We start from the raw sequence: 20333 nt of genomic DNA on the forward strand, positions 1-20333 counted from the left end.
TTAAGTTGAAGATAGGAACAGTAATGGGTACTTATAATAAGATTGATGAAAGGGACATCAGTTCAGTAGCTACATGTAGAAAGATTGAGATTAAGAATAATCTTATCCCTGAAAGCATGCATGTTGCACCAGGACAAGGAAGCACTAGAGAGGAGAAATTAGAAATTTAATTGCACAACAAGATTGGTTGCATCTAGATAATGGACAACAAGCCCAATTAAAGAACCTGGTAATGGAAAATCACCAGATTTTCATAGTAGAAATTAATGAGTTAGGAAAACTCCAGGGAGTTCAAGGGCATATTAATGTTAGTGATCCCCAGCCCGTTACGACCCCCATGTATAGATATCTCGAGAAGGCTAAGCAGATTATCGCCGATCTGTTAGAGGATATGGAGGCCAAAGATATAATTGAGCCATCCACAGCTGCCTGGTTGAGTCAGAAAACCCGATAACTCTCAAAGAATGTGTCTGGACTACAGGAAAGTTAACACTCACCTTCAGACTGATTAGAAGAGTTAGTTCAATCGGCATCTGGAAATCCTTTTTATGCTTCTTTAGATATGAAGGATTCTTATTACCAGGTAGAATTGGATGAAGATAGTAGAGATTTGACAACTTTTAGTGATGGAGTTACACTATATCGGTTCAAGAGACTCCCCTTTGGTCTGAGTTGTAGTCCAGCCATATTCTCAAGAGTACCTAATTGGAAATATCTTAGCCCCCTTAATAAGGAAGGGTTGGGTCAAGAATTACTTAGATGACATTGTAGTATGGGCTCCTAACTTAGAAGAATTAATTGAGAGATTGGGAGAGTTGTTCCAATTATTTGGTGAAAAGGGTGTGAAATTGAATATCAAGAAGTGCCAGTTCGCTCAAGAAGAGATCAAATTTCTTGGCCATATCATATCCAAGGAAGGATGCAGCAGACCTTGTTCTGACAACCTGAGTGCAATCACAGATATAAAAGCTCCTACAAATGTCAAGGAAAATAGAAGGTTTTTAGGTATGTGTGGATTTTACCGCAAAGGCATACGCAATTTTGCAAAAATTGCTGTCCCCTTAACCAATCTTCTGAGAGGGAAAGAACAATTGAGTTGGACACCAGAGTGTCAATCTAGTTTTGAACAGCTAAAGCAACTTTTGATGACAGCTCCTGTACTTATTAAAGCAGATATGACAAAACCTTTTCAGCTATTTACAGATGCTAGTTTAGATAATGTAGGTGCAGTATTAATGCAAGAGAGTGATGGTCTTCTGAAGCCAGTTGGATATTTTTCAAAGAAATTAAAGCCTGTAGAACAGAGATATTCCACTACCGATCGTGAAGCTTTAGCCATAGTACTGGCCTGTAGACGCTTTCATCATTTTCTTTGGGGTACCGTGTTCACAGTACAGACCATCAGCCACTTGTATCAGTATTCAAAAGGAAGACAAAGTCTCCTAGAATGAATAGATGGGTTATTGAAATGCAGGATTACCGTTTCAAAGTTGTGTATAGGCCAGGAAAGCACAATGAAGTAGCAGATCAGCTAAGTAGACCAGTTAGAGCAATCTTTCACAATAATCAAGACAATTACCTTGGTTTGAGTAAGGAAGAATATAAAGATAGGCAGCTAAGTGAAACAAGATGGGGTGACTTGATTGCTTATTTAGAAGGAGGAAAATTGCCAAGAGGTTTCCCCGAGCTTTGATTCATCAGTTTATTCTGTATGAGGGTTTGTCATACCTGAGTGCTGACAGGCAAGATATTTAGATTAAACTTTGCGGAAAGTCGGGTCTTGGGGCAGATCCAGATATGCTGAAAGAGGGTTTTTTGAATTTGCAACCCTGGCATTTACAGACTGTATACAAGTCTTATGAATTGTATACAAAAGTGGGTTCTATCATTTGTAATGTGGGAAAAATTATCTTTATTTTGATACCCTGATGTTGGTGGAGGTGTGCCCTCTCCAATTACCTTTTAAATTTGGCTTTCCATAAACAAGACAAATCATTAGGCATATATTTCAATTCTATATTTTACATTCATTTTTTATTTCCAGAGTTCTTTGTGACAACAATGACAGAACTGACAAAAATATTTAATATGCATTTTATATTTATCTGACTAGTACAAAATGAAGTTTAAGAAATAATAATAACACTGATGACTGGTTACCTTTATTCAAACTTTAAAATTTTGCAAATAGCTACAAAACCACAAAATATGTCCATTACTAATTCTCAGCTTGTTTATTTCTAGCTTCTATTTCTTCTCTCTTCTATCTTTCACATTTCCTCACTCCTTATTCACATTACCTAAATTTATTGAATTTCTATAACATTGGTAGCTTTTCACTCTCACAAGCATATTCAAATGGGATTCCCCTAAACGGTATTTAAGTTTGTTTTTATTTGATTCATTAGACTATAACCTCACCAACAAACAGTCTGCACTGGATGCAAGGAAGGCTCCTCCAATATCCATCAACTTTGACAAGTCACAGAACTATTCATTCATAAGAGCAAATACCAATATTTGTGTAGTATTATATATAATTTTGGATTTAATGTTTTCTTGTACAGAAAGTTTGAAATCATTGACATAATTATTCCTGTAGTATGAAGAAAAGGGACATTGACATGTTTCACCACCAAGTGAGAAATCACAATGTGAAACAGAGGAAACAGAGTCAAACACTGAGACCATTCTTATACCTCATCCTGTGGGGATCTGTCCTGCAAATGTGTGCTGCAGCAGTTTTCATTGGTCATTTCCACTTCACACCCTTTGCTGCTTCCTTTGAATTTGACATCATGGTGCAGCACTTCTTAGCAATTTTGTTATTTAAAGATTGTTTTTATATTGTCAATTTTCAAATGGTTACAGATTACTGAATACAGGCCATGTTTGTGTGCACTATTTACCAAAGCTCAGTTGCCTATTTTTCCAACAGTATTCTCTTTGGTTATGTTGTTATTCTTGAAGAGTAGGTCTTTGTAGGAAACTCTACTGATTTCTTTTTTTCCTAATAGAATCTGTTACATGAAAAAAGAACAAAAAAAATCTGGAATCGTATCAAGTATTGACAATTATCAGGCCACCAGGACTATTATATTTGGGCGGTGAAACTGATACATGCTTCTTGATTTAATTCACTCAACTGAGCAAGTACTGGTGATGAATAACCATCACAGTACAATCTCAAAACTACACATGAAATTAAGAAATTGCACACTTATCTTAAAGGTAATTGACAGATCCTCAAAATCACATTTTTCTCTTGTTTTCAATTATAAAATCACACAATCAAATTATTTAATTGAAAAAAAAAAAATCAAATTAATTTTGAATACCTTGTGTGCACATATTTTTTTCCCCTTTATGCATTTGTCGTAAAGCATGTGTGCATGCCTACAGGCACACAGCTTTTAGGGTACATCATTCATTGCACAGATCTACAATTTCTAACAAGTGTGAATCACCATGTGACATTTGAGAGACCTCTTTTTTGAGAAAGCTGAATCGCAGAGGTCACACTGGAAAGGCTTCTCTCCTGTGTGGGTCCTCATATGCTCTCTGAGATGACCCTTTTCTGAAAAAGCAGAATTGCAGAAGTCACACTGGAAAGGCGTCTCTCCTATGTGAGTTCTTATATGCTGTGTGAGAGAATACTTTCTTGAGAAAGCAAAATCACATATGTCACACTGGAAAGGCTTCTCTCCTGTGTGGGTCATCATATGCTCTCTGAGATGACCCTTTACTGAAAAAGCAGAATCACACAGGTCACACTGGAAAGGCCTCTCTCCTGTGTGGGTCATCATATGCCTTTTGAGAGCACTCTTTTGTGTGAAAGCAGAATCACACAGGTCACACTGGAAAGGCTTCTCACCTGTGTGGGTCCTCATATGCTCTCTGAGATGACCCTTATGTGAAAAAGCAGAATCACACAGGTCACACTGGAAAGGCTTCTCTCCTGTGTGAGTCCTCATATGCCGTGTGAGAGAACACTTTACTGAAAAAGCAGAATTGCAGAGGTCACACTGGAAAGGCTTCTCACCTGTGTGGGTCCTCATATGGTCTCTGAGATGACCCTTTTCTGAAAAAGCAGAATTGCAGAAGTCACACTGGAAAGGCATCTCTCCTATGTGAGTTCTTATATGCTGTGTGAGAGAATACTTTCTTGAGAAAGCAAAATCACATATGTCACACTGGAAAGGCTTCTCTCCTGTGTGGGTCATCATATGCTCTCTGAGATGACCCTTTTGTGAAAAAGCAGAATTGCAGAAGTCACACTGGAAAGGCCTCTCTCCTGTGTGGGTCATCATATGCCTTTTGAGAGCACTCTTTTGTGTGAAAGCAGAATCACACAGGTCACACTGGAAAGGCTTCTCACCTGTGTGGGTCCTCATATGCTCTCTGAGATGACCCTTTACTGAAAAAGCAGAATCACACAGGTCACACTGGAAAGGCTTCTCTCCTGTGTGAGTCCTCATATGCTGTGTGAGAGAACACTTTACTGAAAAAGCAGAATTGCAGAGGTCACACTGGAAAGGCTTCTCACCTGTGTGGGTCCTCATATGGTCTCTGAGATGACCCTTTTGTGAAAAAGCAGAATCACACAGGTCACACTGGAAAGGCTTCTCTCCTGTGTGGGTCATCATATGCTTTGTGAGACCATCCTTTTGTGAAAAAGCAGAATCACACAGGTCACACTGGAAAGGCTTCTCTCCTGTGTGAGTCCTCATATGCTTTGTGAGATGACTCTTTACTGAAAAAGCAGAATTGCAGAGGTCACACTGGAAAGGCTTCTCACCTGTGTGGGTCCTCATATGCTCTCTGAGATGACCCTTATGTGAAAAAGCAGAATCACACAGGTCACACTGGAAAGGCTTCTCTCCTGTGTGGGTCATCATATGCTGTGTGAGAGAACGCTTTAATGAAAAAGCAGAATTGCAGAGGTCACACTGGAAAGGCTTCTCTCCTGTGTGGGTCCTCATATGGTCTCTGAGATGACCCTTTTGTGAAAAAGCAGAATCACACAGGTCACACTGGAAAGGCTTCTCTCCTGTGTGGGTCCTCATATGCTCTCTGAGATGACCCTTTTCTGAAAAAGCAGAATTGCAGAGGTCACACTGGAAACGCGTCTCTCCTATGTGAGTTCTTATATGCTGTGTGAGAGAATACTTTCTTGAGAAAGCAAAATCACATATGTCACACTGGAAAGGCTTCTCTCCTGTGTGGGTCATCATATGCTCTCTGAGATGAACCTTTTGTGAAAAAGCAGAATTGCAGAAGTCACACTGGAAAGGCCTCTCTCCTGTGTGAGTCATCATATGCCTTTTGAGAGCACTCTTTTGTGTGAAAGTAGAATCACACAGGTCACACTGGAAAGGCTTCTCACCTGTGTGGGTCCTCATATGCTCTCTGAGATGACCCTTTACTGAAAAAGCAGAATCACACAGGTCACACTGGAAAGGCTTCTCTCCTGTGTGAGTCCTCATATGCTGTGTGAGAGAACACTTTACTGAAAAAGCAGAATTGCAGAGGTCACACTGGAAAGGCTTCTCACCTGTGTGGGTCCTCATATGCTCTCTGAGATGACCCTTTTGTGAAAAAGCAGAATCACACAGGTCACACTGGAAAGGCTTCTCTCCTGTGTGGGTCATCATATGCTTTGTGAGACCATCCTTTTGTGAAAAAGCAGAATCACACAGGTCACACTGGAAAGGCTTCTCTCCTGTGTGAGTCCTCATATGCTTTGTGAGATGACTCTTTACTGAAAAAGCAGAATTGCAGAGGTCACACTGGAAAGGCTTCTCACCTGTGTGGGTCCTCATATGCTCTCTGAGATGACCCTTATGTGAAAAAGCAGAATCACACAGGTCACACTGGAAAGGCTTCTCTCCTGTGTGGGTCATCATATGCTGTGTGAGAGAACGCTTTAATGAAAAAGCAGAATTGCAGAGGTCACACTGGAAAGGCTTCTCTCCTGTGTGGGTCCTCATATGGTCTCTGAGATGACCCTTTTGTGAAAAAGCAGAATCACACAGGTCACACTGGAAAGGCTTCTCTCCTGTGTGGGTCATCATATGCTGTATGATAGAATGCTTTAATGAAAAAGCAGAATCACACAGGTCACACTGGAAAGGCTTCTCTCCTGTGTGGGTCCTCATATGCTTTGTGAGATGACTCTTTACTGAAAAAGCAGAATTGCAGAGGTCACACTGGAAAGGCTTCTCACCTGTGTGGGTCCTCATATGCTCTCTGAGATGACCCTTATGTGAAAAAGCAGAATCACACAGGTCACACTGGAAAGGCTTCTCTCCTGTGTGGGTCATCATATGCTGTGTGAGAGAACGCTTTAATGAAAAAGCAGAATTGCAGAGGTCACACTGGAAAGGCTTCTCACCTGTGTGGGTCCTCATATGGTCTCTGAGATGACCCTTTTGTGAAAAAGCAGAATCACACAGGTCACACTGGAAAGGCTTCTCTCCTGTGTGGGTACTCATATGCAATGTGAGAGGACCCTTTACTGAAAAAGCAGAATCACACAGGTCACACTGGAAAGGCTTCTCTCCTGTGTGAGTCCTCATATGCTTTGTGAGATGACTCTTTACTGAAAAAGCAAAATTGCAGAGGTCACATTGGAAAGGCTTCTCACCTGTGTGGGTCCTCATATGGTCTCTGAGATGACCCTTTCGTGAAAAAGCAGAATCACACAGGTCACACTGGAAAGGCTTCTCTCCTGTGTGGGTACTCATATGCCTTGTGAGATGACCCTTTTGTGAAAAAGCAGAATCACACAGGTCACACTGGAAAGGCTTCTCTCCTGTGTGGGTCCTCATATGCTTTGTGAGACCATCCTTTTTTGAGAAAGCAGAATCACACAGGTCACACTGGAAGGGCTTTCTCCTGTGTAGGTCATCACATGACCTTTGAGATGACTTTTGTTCCATTTGAGATCACCCTTTTGTGTGAAAGCAGAATCACACAGGTCACTTTGGAAAGGCTTCTCTTTAGTATGGTTCATCAAACGATATCTAAGATGATTTGTGATATAGCTGTATTGCAGATGTAACACTGGGTCCTTACCATTGTATTACATGTATGGAATCCACGGATAGCTCTTCCAAAGAAATGGTGATAGGTACCCTCATCCTGGAAAAAAAAGAAGATAATAATAATAATGATACACTGTAATAGGGTGGTGGATATTTCATACACATAGAATTTCATACTCAATTCCCTTTGTACCTAAACAAAGGCCTTGTAGTTGCCATCACCTAACATAAAATAGATAGAAACACAAATGTGCTATGAAATATTGCATTTTACTTTTTCAATAAAAATAAGCTAAAAATCATCCAAAGCCTACTACATGCATACTCACCCCACTAAGACCAGCAGAATGACTCCAATTTTGTTCTAGGTTTTTTCTCATGTCACGCGATTTGGAAATGGAGAATGACCTAACAGCTGCCACAGCATATTTTGATATAACTATAACATTTCATGTTTGGGCTCATAAGAACTGAATCTAAATATGACCTACTCTAGGAAGGCTTATTCAGTTCATGTCACTCATCTGACTCAAATAAGTGATGCAAGTCACATCCCTTTAGATACACTGGTAAATAGTGTACCTGTGTTATTAAGTACACCGTAATAAACATGGTTGAGCTAAGAAATTGTAGAGGTGTTTTCTATATTTTTCTCTTATCATATTTAGTAAAATACCTGTTTGTCTAATAGAAAAAAAAAAAAAATCAGATATACCTACTAAAACAATTTCAACCATCATGACATATTACTTGGTAAATAGAAATGCCAATGTGTCACGTACAAATCATCACACATTAGAAAGTTTAGGAACAGAGTGCTTTGGGGCCCAGTCCTCTCCCCTACCTTTAACCTATGCATGATATACCCACATACCACACTTCAAATACAAATCTCTTCCTACACAAGTAGTGATAAGAGACAAACACTCTAACTGGGATGAAGTAATAAGCGGTGCTCCCCAAGGAACAGTTTTGGACCCAATAATGTTTGCTATATATATTAATGATATGGATAAAGAAATTGAAAATTACATGAGCTTCTTTGCAGATGACGCAAAACTGCTAAAAAAAAAAGTGAACACGGAAGAAGATTGTGAGTCACTACAGAGTGATCTCAATAAAGTATGGGAATGGAGTAGGAAGTGGGAGATGGAGTTCAATACCAAAAAGTGTAGTATAATGGAATTTGGAAGAAGCAAAAAAAAAAATAGAAGGATCATATAAATTGGGAGAAGGAACAAAAAAAGTAAAAAATGAGAAGGACCCGGGAGTCATTATTATGAATAATATGTCACCTGAGAAACATATAAATAAGATTTTTGGAGAAACTTATAACTTAATAAGAACAATCAAAGTGGCATTCACATACCTGGATGAAGAAATGGTGAAGAAAATATTAATCACTTTGATAAGACCAAGATTGGAATATGCAGCAACAATGTGGTCACCAAATACAAAAAAATGTATAACAAAACTTGAAAGAATACAAAGAGCAATTACAAAATTGGCACCAACACTCTCAAAACTATCATATGAAGAGAGACTAGCAAAACTTGAGCTACAGACACTAGAGCAAAGAAGAGAGGAGATTTGATAACTATTTACAGAATCATGAAAGGCATAGAAATTATTGATAGAGAGGATCTAATAAAATGGAATGAAGGAAATACAAGAGGACACAGAAAGAAAATCAAGAAAGACAGCTATAGAAGAGATCTGAAAAAGAATAGCTTTCCTCACAGAGTAATAGACATTTGGAACAAGTTAGATGAGAAAGTAGTGTGTGCAAAAACAATACATGAATTTAAAAATAGTTTAGATAAAATGAGATATGAAGACGGGACACCACGAGCATAGCTCCCCTTCCCATAAAATACAACTAGGTAGATACAGATAATTACATTACACCATAACACACACAGCCAAAGAAATACAATTGACATACCTACACATTCAACACCTATCTCATCACAAATACACTCAAAATAACCTCAACCAAATCCAAAGCCATACTTCCCACCAACTGGATAGCAGAACACAAATACATACCACACCGCTTTATCAACATCACCCTTATACCACACAAAAATGCACCCAAGATTCTTGGACTTAACATCTGATACATTCATGTCATTCAAGCAACACATCACAAGCATAAACAAAATGCACACCTAGACTCAACACGCTTAAATCACTTGCAGGTACTGTACAGTCAAACCTTGCTTAACAAGCACCTCATGTAACAAGCAAAATTTTAAGAAAATTTACTTGCTTAATGAGTGACATTTCACTTGATGAGTGACGTTTATTGATTTGCATGCCCAACGCGACGGCTCCTTTCTACCTAGCTGGCCATGAATCACGGGGAGCACCTTCTTGTGACTCGTGTTTAGCTCATTCCTGTCTGTTTCTTGGCCAATGTTGCCACTGCTTGAATTTTTTCTTTTACTAGATCTTAGATTTTTTTATTTTGACTCTGGAGTCTTGATTTTTTCCTTAAAATCCAGTAAATCTTGTAGTTTTCAAGTAACTTGGCTGATGAATGCATAAAAGACATCCAGCATTACACCCTCAGCAAATTCAATAGTAAAACCATGACTATCCAGTATTTTGGACTGCTCATGGACACTCTTGTATGGCATTTTTGTAGTAAATGACGCATTTTTGAATTATGCCTATTTTCTTTCGAGCCAATCATATGTAACCATGAGTATCACAGGGCTCTCTGCCAATCAACATTTATCCTGTGGGGCAGCGACTCCTGCCTTTAGTTTGAATACAAGAGGCTATGATGTTAGGTTATGCATGTTTGGGATTGGGTGGGCTACATTAAGTTTGGTTTAGTTGGTTAGATTAGAATTACCCACTCATCTTTTACTTCCCCACCCAAAACCCCTGATTCCCAGCTCAGCTCCTAGTCTCTCGCTCCCAAAACTGTGAAGGGAGAGGGAGGGAGTGGTATACCTTGAAAACGAGGCATTATTTTCTAACAGAAATTCCATAGAACCAAAGAGTTGTGGAATCTTCCACAACAGTATAAAACCCTCTTTCTATTTAGAAAAATTGAATACTTTGCTGGTATAATTGTAGGGTGGGAATGTGTAACTCAAAAATGAGACACTTGACAAAAACATCATGGAAGAAAAGTGTCTTAGAACTGTTCAAAACAGAAAAAAAAAATTTAATAACATTTTCTGCGGATGCAACTCTGTATATATTTCAACCATGTTGTAATAATTGCATTGTAGTAAGTAAATCATGAAATACAACTGGAAACCAAAAAATGTTAATGTGGTGATTGATTTATGATGAAATAATGTGTAATACATCAGTTTGTTATGTGCATTCAGTATGAAGCCAGCGATAGGTGCTGGACACATATCAGACTTATAGGGAGTGAATGTTGTGTTCATGTTACTGGAAAGCTCAGTTATCAGTCTGTATTTAGCACCTGTTCCACCAGCATCTTATTGTCGCTTGTGATCATACATTTTCCAAACTTGTGTTCAGTTGCAGGGATGACCCATCATACAGAAGGAGCCAAGAAAAGAGAGAGATAAGGGGGTGAATGGGGGTGGTGTATGTGGGGATTAAATGGGTAGAAGTGAATTTTATGCCTTTGACTTTGGCTACCTCCCTTGTAAAGGGGAAAAAAAAAATGGTATATGTATGTACGTGTTCAGACACAATATTTATGATTTTTTCAGTACAAGAATGTCCCCGAAGAAAAAAATGCAAGATGACAGGGACAAAAGAAGACAAATCACTGTTGAAGTGAAATGTAAAATCAATGAGAAGTGAGAACATGGTGTGAGTGTGGCTGACCTATTACGCACATACAATCAGACTACATCAACAATCTGCACTATCCTCAAGAACAAGGACAAGATTAAGGAAACAGATGCTTCAAAGTGAGTAACAAGAATAACTGTATAATGGCCATGCATTCTTGACAATGTTGAAAGCAAATGCAAGGTGTGACACTATTAATGAGAGCCTTATTCGTGAGAAGGCAAAAGTAATTTTTGCCGACCTTGTTAAGAAAATGCCAGGAGCAGCAACAGACAAACAAGCATTCAAGGCAACCCGTAGGTGGTTTGAGTAGTTTAAAAGAAGAAGAACCGACATCCACAGCATTGTGAGGCATGGCAAAGCAGCAAGCTCTGACACAAAGGCAACAGAGAACTTCATTGGTGACTTTAGGAAGCCTATGGATTCTGAGTTACCTACCCCAGCAGGTTTTTAATTGCAACAAGACAGGTCTTTCTTCACTCATTCTGTTCATGTGTCCAAAGCATCTCAATACTCTCTCATCAACCCAATCTTCTAACTCCCTTTCCAACCCTGTTCTCCTCTTCACCTCCTTGCTTCTCACTCTATCCATCCTAGTAACCTCTACCATACTTCTCAGGCATTTCATTCCTAACACATTTAAACTCTTCCTCTCTTATGTTCCATGTTTTTGCCCCATACATTGCTGTCGGCACAATCACTCCTTTATACAACCTCCTCTTAGCATCCATTCCCAAATGTCTATTTCTTATTACACATTTTAATAATCCAAGGCTACTCTCAATCTACATTCTATCTCCACCTCCACCCCTCCCTTTCCCACCACTTTTGTACCCAAGTATATAAAGCTATCCATTTCCTCCGGTCTCTCTCCCTTAATACTCACTTCCAATTTGCTGCCATCCTCTGCCCTTGTACATCTCATCACTTTACTTTTACCCACATTTATTTTCAACTTCCTTCTTTCCCACAGCTTCCCAAACTCTGTCACTAGCTTTCTTAATCCCTCCTCTGATTCTGCTACAAGTGCAGTGTTGTCAGCAAACAACAACTGGCTTATCTCTGATTTTTCTCTATTTTCTTTAACCCTCTCCAATCCCTGGCCCATTACTCTTGCATTTACCTCTTGCACCACCCCATCCATGTATAAATTGAACAGCCAAGGCAACACAACACATCCCTAACAAAGTCCCACCTTTACCTCCAACCCCTCACTCTCTCCATTTGTAATTCTAACACAGGCTCTACTACTCTTGTAAAAGCACTTGACTGCTCTCAACAGCTTTCCTCCTATCCCATATATCTGCAACTAGATATTTTATACTTCCATTAAATCTGGTTTCTCCTAAAGAGGGACTTGTTAGATTGGGCTTGTACTATAGTACAATTCAAAAAGGGACTTGATCAATGCCAGGCAAATCAGGAGACAATATCTAATTTTGAGGAAAGTCCTATACTAGTGGACACACCTGGTTCAGGTCAACTGGAGGAAGGACACAGGACAAAAATTAAGGGCCTGATTTACACAAGCTGGAAGTGATCTGCACATATAGACCACTGTTGCATGAGATCAAGGGTCACATTGTGATATGTTTATGCCACCACCATATTGGAGGAAAAACTACGAGCAAGAAGAGATTGCTCAAGAACTGTAGTTATGGAACACAGTGCCCAGAGACATAGGGAATGAATTACAGTCCTGAGAAGAGGTGGAAAGAACAAAGTTGCACACAGTGATTATCCCAGTGGAAATCCTAAATTTCAAGGGGTGAACCATGTTGCCTTTTTTTTTTTTTTTACTTCACATGTTCCTGGTTATGTATGTAGCAATGATTGTCATATACCCACACATATTTTGCAGGTTATCATACAATAGAGGGGATAGTCCAAGAAAAACTATGTAAACTTGTTTTACTTTGGAAGTTTTTTCAGTCTTCCACTGGTACAGAGATGGGGAGCTGCATATAAACCTCCATATCTCTTCATTGCTAGTTGTTAGTTAGGTTAGGTCCTAGAACATACTGTACAAGGCAATTGCATAAAAGAGGCCAGCAGTTAGTCAAACAAGGTAGATTTTTACTCAAATTATGCAACTACTCTAGACTACTGCATAATTACAATTCAAATGTGAGTTTACTACACATCTCTGGGCCTTACAGTACTACCTCTTATTAACGGACGTTAATTAGCTGTGTTTGTGGTGTTTTTGGTGCTGTGTAATCACTGTGCCACCTAAAAACCACTCCAAATCAACGGATTATTCACATCAACAGACACCGTTACCCCCCTTTTAGTCCGTTAATGAGAGGTAGTACTGTATATCATTTGCAAATTCCAGTTTTTTGGCAGACATTAACTGGTCTCTCAGGCATCTCCACTCTACTTCATATGTATTTTGGTCTGCATGTGAGGTTATTATAATTTGTTACAGGTGATTTTGTATCAAAGTTTCACTTCAAAGATATTTGAAGAGCAAAAACGTATAATATTCAAAATAAGTGCAATGGATGACAAAATAGTTACTAACTTTTTCTTAGTGTTGAATGGGTATTCAACATTGGAATAAGGAGACACAGCCTGTATTTATCCAGTCCACACTCTAATTGACTCTGCATCCTTCCTAGGCACGCAGGAAAACCTAAGTTGCCAAAATCCTAATTAATACTATTCATTCCCTTTTACACAGAAAACAACAGACACTCAAAATGATATGATAATATAGATATTTGTACAAAGATATCCTATTACACATTCATCCCACTTTCACATAAAAAGAATTGAATTGATAATTTAATAAGCATTCAGGAATGGCGATCACTACAACTTCACAGAAACTTCAAGAATAATTACACATACATACGAATATACACACTTCCAATTATGCATTACTTTCATAATTCCTAAGGCTGAATATATTGAGTTAACTATGAAAATGGATATACAATATTAGGAAGGACTGGCACTTGTTCATCAGTTCCCATGGAGAGCTATTGTCACTGTGCCTCTATTGCTGCCTGGCAAGTGGGGGAAAAAAGCTGTATTCATATCAGAGTAGAGGGTCTAGTTAGGCAAGTTAGGTATGAGTTGGATTGGTAATTATCTACTCTCATGGAATTACTCTGAACCAGGCTTAATACTTCACCAGAAAAAGGACAATCATTTAATTAAGTGAAATTGTCCACTGATGTGTAGAAAAAATAAATAAACTCATACTCCTTGACAAATATTAAAAGAATATTATAAACAAAGCATCAAAGACTGCTGTCAAGTTCAGACTTGAGAATGCCATTTGAGGACCTGCAGGTCTTTGGAAATAGTACAACTACACACTGCCAACATAAGTGTGTAATCAAACTGGTGAATAATTAGGAAGAGGTAAAGTCTCCTCCCAGTCAATGTCTGGATCACCAATTGGCAGTTTGTGGCTGTCTGTACAGTAAACTTCTACCCCCTGTCTAGGAGAAAATATGCCTCATGCTGTATAGACACGGTAAAGGAAACATGGACTGGAGGTGAAGCTTTATTCCTGACGTTTCGTCTAACGAAACGTCAGGAATAAAGCTTCACCTCCAGTCCATGTTTCCTTTACCGTGTCTATACAACTTGTTCACATGGATTTTCATATGCCTCATGCTGTTTTATTCTGGTTCATGTCACTTAAACAAAGAATTCAATCTAACAACAATGAAGCTTTGTTACCTGATATTTTACTCATATTTACTTATGTTGTTGTTACTGGACGCAGGTCATTAAGCCTCTATATCCAGATCCTCATTGATAATTTTTTTGGTGACATTGAGAGTCGTTTCAAAATTAAACTTGACATCTTGTCCATCCCAGTTCTTGTCCAAATGACATTCGAAGGAAGCCTTAGTATGAGTATTTACATGTGTAGGCAGGTTGTTCCAGATGTCCACAATCCTATATGTAAAATAGTTCTCATGCAACATTTTTTGGCTCTCCTCTTGTGCATCTTGTGATCATGTCCCCCAGTCATCAAATGTAGTGCTACTTCTTCATATTTGCCATGCATCATCTTACATTCCTCTATCATATCTCCCCTGGCTCTTCTATAAACTAATGATGGTAAATCTATTTTTCTTTTTTCAATCTTTCCTCACATGTTAGGTTCTTTAGATCTGGAATCATCTTTTTGGCTCTTCTCTGGACATTTTCTATGGCTCTAATATCTTTTTTCCTCCAAGTGCTCCAGACTGCTTGGGCACATTCCAGATGTGGGTCTTACCATAGCTGTAAACAGAGAATGAAACATTTTAAATCCATGTGTTTAAAAGTCCTATAGATGACACCCATAATTTGATTAGCATTGTTGATTTTGTATTGAATATGGCTTTCAAACTTCAATTTACTGTTCACTAATACTCCTAGATCTTGTTCTTCCTGTGTATATTTTAATTCTGCTTGAATTATGCCTTCTGAAGTATTATATATGCTATATCTGTGACCATAATTGTTGTCTGCCTGTTGCTCACTTAAATGCACTATTTTACATTTTCTTGGATGTAGTTTTAGCAGCCACTTATCAGTCCAGTCATAGATGTGTTTTGTGTCTTCTTAGAGTATGTTACTGTCATCTGGTCCTGATATACTTCTGAGCAGTTTGGCATCATCAGCAAATGATGAAAAGCACTGGTCCTAAAACACTTCCTTGTGGTATCCCACTTCTTGCCATTCAGATTCTTCTCCATTAACAATAACTCCTTGCTCTCTTCCAAGTAAGAATGTCTCAAGCCATCTGTATATTTGTCCAGTTATTCCATACATTTTTAGTTTGGTCAAAAGTCTGTTGTGGTGGACTGTGTCAAATGCTTTCATAAAGTCTAGATACATCACATCCACACTGTTACCACTTTCTAAGAGTTAATGATGCCCAGATATCAAGCACCTTAAGTAATTGTAGAGTTGCGGAACACCCTTCAATAAATCTGTACTGTTTGTTGCTTAGCAGATTATCTTTTTTAATATTTTACAAGTAATGCATGTTAGACTTATTGGTCTGTAGTTTTCAGCTCTTCTTTTATTACCCTTTTTAAAAATTGCACTTATATTGGCTGTCTTCCAGTCCATTGGTATTCTGCTGGTCAGGAGAGTGTTGTTATAAATAATAGTTAGAGCCTCACTTATCTCGTGTCTCATCTCTCACAGCACTCTTGGATGAATTGAGTTAGATCCTGGTGAACTGTCAATTTTTAAGTTTGTCAGATGTTGCAGCACTACTTCCTGTGATATCTCAACTTGGTTGAGCTGGCTAATTTCTGGAACTCACTGCTCAAAGGTCAGATCATCAGTATCACTTTTCCTAGTAAAGACTAATGCAAATCTTATATCTCCTATATTATGTCTAAATTATATTTGTCTTTCATTGCTGAAAGTTCAGAGAATACTTTAGTTGGTGTGTCCCTTGTCACCGTTTCTTTAATTTTCTCCTTGAACAGCAGCCACTGACGTTCTAAGCCATCCGCTTCCCTAATCTGGTGTACCCATTCTTCTGACAGATAAGTCTTCATGGCAGAGCAGTCATCTTTGTCATATAGGTATGTTGTACAAATATTTTTATATCACTTAGTATAGCAGTTGTAGTTAATCTTGAGCATATTATGGTCACTCTTACCTAGTGGTGCTGTAATCTCAACACCATCTACCATATTTTCTTCATTTGTAATTACAAGATCTAGCAAGCTTGGTATATTTGTTCCTCTTCTCCTTGTAGCTTTTTTGACATCTTGATATAAATATGCATCCCATAGGGCCTTCACAAAACGAAATTCACTAGTGTGTTCTCCCCTTGGCGTGGTCCAATCTTCCCAGTTAATCCTTAGATAATTAAAGTCCCCTATAGGAAGAATGTGAGAATACTCAGTATTTGCTAGTCCTTTTAACATTTGCATCAGACTTTCTTCACCTTCATTAGTAATTGCAGGACTCTTGTATATTACACCGATCAAAAGGTTATCGCCATCTCTAAACTGTGTAGTGGCCCATAGTGATTCATGGAATTGTATTGTATCAGTCTTTTGCATAGATATAATATTTTACATACATAATAACCCCTTTACTCATTCCCTATCTAAGTTCTTGGTTCAGCAATTCATTTGAATTTTAGCTTTAGTCAATTTAGATCTTGTAATTATAAGTTTCACTTCCACTATTGCTATTATATGTTTTTTTTTCTTAACTTTCTCCATTTTGTTTACCAATGATTCTGCATTTGTATACCAGAATAAAATTTTCTGTGTATTAGTTATCCTAAGTCTGATGTTTTTGTTGTTAGGCTTGGTGCTTCCTGATTTTTTTTTATCCACATGTATCCTGGAGGCCCTTGCACTCTGCACAAAATATTTCCTGATGCAACATTAACTTCCCGCTCTCTGTCCTACTCTACCAGATCCCTCAGTTCAGCTCTCTGAGCAAAAGATAAGTCTTGCTGCTTATATATTTTACTGTATTCTTCCATTTCTGTAGCCATTTTCAAATTTCTTAGTACCTCGATCTTTGTTCTTAGACTTTCAAAACCAACAAGTAATGGACATGATTTTATCTAGGCTGCAGTTTCATTTCCACTCTTCTTTTCTAAGCAGAATGCTGTTAGCACATACCAATGCAACACATTTCCACTACAAATTTCCTGTCTTCCTCAGATCTGTTTTTACCATCATCATCTCTACTTTCTGGCACACCATACATTATAAGATTGCATCTCCTGGATTCCTCATCCCTGAATATCTTGATTGATTCTTGTACACTATGGCTTACAGATACCTCTTTTGTCCACCACCTGCATGGATTGCAGTGCCTACTTTTTTGTTCCATTTCCTCATTTCTTTTGATCATCAATTACATATCATGTAATCTTTTCTCCACTTCCTCCATTTTTTTTTTTTTTTTTTTTATATAATTTTTTTGGCTAACCTTGATTCTGAAAGTTCTGGCAACACCTTTTTTGTTATTTCAGGGACAGCATGTTCCAGTATTTTCTTATTAATACACTGTACATTATCTTTATTAACTTTAGTGTTAACTATTTCAGTAATACCTTCAATTTATTCCTTTACTTCTTGCTCAAACTCTCAAGTAGTTTAACTTGCTTCACTACAAGGACCTTAACTGCTTGCAGTATATTCCCATACCCTATTTTACATTGAGTACAGTGCCAATTCATTTGATCCCCAACCTTGTCCTCTATCTTTGTGATGGCCTCTTACATATGAAAAACAGGAAATCATCACATCACTTGCAGCGGCCAATAGGTTAAATGACCTGGATCCAGTATCTAAGATTACAATAGGGAACGTATAATGGAAATTTTTAAGGCATGCACACCTAAACAATATAGCAATAGAAAGTCAAATATCAAATTTGTAAATCATGATACATCAACATAAATATGTTTCTCTGGGTAGAAATTGATAACTGAAAAAGATGCCAAAAGTGGTACACTATTGACTGGAGCTGTGACGATTACTTGAGACACCATCCTTATTTTGATAGATGAGGCAGTAAAAGAAATTAAAGTATGATAACTTTGTCTAATCTAACCTGCATTTAGTAATATGGTTACCTGTAATGTTAGATGTCATCAGGGTTGTCGTCATCAGGGATGTTGACGACCAGTTTTAACGTCCAATGAGACCATAGGGTGTTGAGGAGCTTCACAGCTTCAAGAAAATCATGCAGCTCAGCTCCATAGAATGGTTTCAAAAATATGATGCCACTTGGAGTGGGAGAACACCCAGTATACAATGTAGTCATCACCATCATCAAACTGACATTGACAGGACTGGGCAGATGACAACAAGGCATCTCAAATCTATTGTCACAGCTCCATTAGGTAGTGTATTTGCTTTAAGCAAGGTTTTTTGTTATTGATATCCACCAAGAAAAATATGTATTATGTAGATGTATTATAATTTACAAGATTTATTTCTAATTTCCTACTCCTATAACATTTTGATGTGCACTTCTAAAAATAACCCAGTATAACTACTGTACTCAGAGTACAGTGTAATGCAATGACTTGGGCTTCTGGAGTCAATATAAAGATTTTTACTTGCAAGAATACCAGTGCATGCTAAATTCAGAGTGAACTTGATCAATTATTTTCGGACAGAGGAAGACAAGATGGAGCTCCACACCTTAATAAGAATGTAATAACTATGTAAGCAAACACTATACACATGTTGGTAAATATAAAGATGATTGCCAGTCTCAATTTATATTTGAAATTGCTACTGACATTAAATTGCAGCATTTATATAATATAATTGGCCTCAAAATACTCAAAATCATGATAAGAGCTAGCCAATGATAGGTAAGAATTGCAGCTATGAGACCAGTGAAAAATCTTTATACAAAGATTTATGCCAACTTCAATTTACTAAAAATCACTACCAACATTACTATCAATTAGCGATACTTACATGTGGGGTTCAGAATACTCAATGATAAGAGCTAGCCAGTGATAGCGGTAAGAAATGCAGCTGTCAGATCTGACTTGACCTAATCCCTTGATAAATACAATAATGTTTGCCCATCTTTTTTTTTTTAATAGCTACTGATGTTACCATAAGTTTGCGGCACTTACATCTGAAGTACAAAATACTCAGTGATAAGAACTATTCAGTTATATGGGTAATTACCGCTGTGAAACTGGCAAACGTCTTGATAATACCCACACGTTTACCACTGAGTTCAGAATTCCAAATACACTGCCAAACGGGAACTGAAGTGTGTAACAAATGTGAACACACTATGGATGTACTCTGGCTACCTTACCCTTAAATAGCTGCACTTACGAATTCTTGAAGAAAGCACATTTGTTTGGCCTGTACAAAGCACAACCACGAAAACAGGATCTTCATATGTAAACAAACATGGTGTCACTAATTGCCGAGAAAACCGAGAAAATGAAAAAAAGGACGGGTTTTGCTCAAATGCACACTTCTATATATGTATGGTTGCATATAGTTGAATTATTTAAACTTTTTTCTTTATAATGTGTGATTTCCATGTAATTTGACCAAAGAGAAGTTATGTTTTAGTCTCTGCAGTATGACCGACCACAGCTACATATACCGTAACAAATTAGCATATGGTTGCATTATTTGAACTATTTTCTTTAAAAGGTGTGATTTTCATGTAATTTGATCAAAGAGAAGTAACGTTTTTATCCTCTGCAAAATTACCGACCCCAGCTACGATTCGTGGTTACCGCTAGCCTGCCATCTATGTTCTCCGAATGCAGATCATCACTGAGCGTCAGAGTTGCCAGATTGGCGTTTTCAATGTCAAATTTTGTATCTGGAATGTTTTTACCGTGTTTGGCAGGAAAATTTGTTGGGTGGCATTTTGGGGGGCGTTTTTAAATACCCGGTCGTGATTAGAGATAACTTTTTCTTATATCAAGAATTAAATGATGATGTATATGAATTATATAAATTTATCTTGGTTATATCATGCGGGAAATGTTGCAAAGAT

At 38.0% G+C, this 20333-nt stretch overlaps 1 protein-coding gene across 6 annotated transcripts; it reads right to left on the bottom strand.

The window, feature by feature from the left end:
• Positions 1–1966: 1966 nt before the first annotated feature.
• Positions 1967–20100, bottom strand: LOC143031400 (uncharacterized). Of its 6 annotated transcripts, none has more exons than XM_076195164.1 (2): positions 20046–20100; positions 1967–7143 (listed from the first exon to the last, which is right to left on the bottom strand). In XM_076195164.1, the coding sequence occupies exon 2, from the start codon at positions 6939–6941 to the stop codon at positions 3450–3452; it is 3492 nt and encodes a 1163-aa protein (XP_076051279.1). In that variant the 5' UTR covers positions 6942–7143; positions 20046–20100; the 3' UTR covers positions 1967–3449. The 6 variants fall into 6 exon arrangements, with proteins under 6 accessions (XP_076051279.1, XP_076051273.1, XP_076051274.1 ...); XM_076195158.1 differs by having other exon boundaries at positions 19652–20094; XM_076195159.1 differs by having other exon boundaries at positions 19632–20094.
• Positions 20101–20333: the final 233 nt, after the last annotated feature.

Source organism: Oratosquilla oratoria, chromosome 12 (assembly GCF_046742065.1).
Source record: "Oratosquilla oratoria isolate Oo_2021 chromosome 12, ASM4674206v1, whole genome shotgun sequence".
In the NCBI taxonomy this organism is placed as follows: domain Eukaryota; kingdom Metazoa; phylum Arthropoda; class Malacostraca; order Stomatopoda; family Squillidae; genus Oratosquilla; species Oratosquilla oratoria.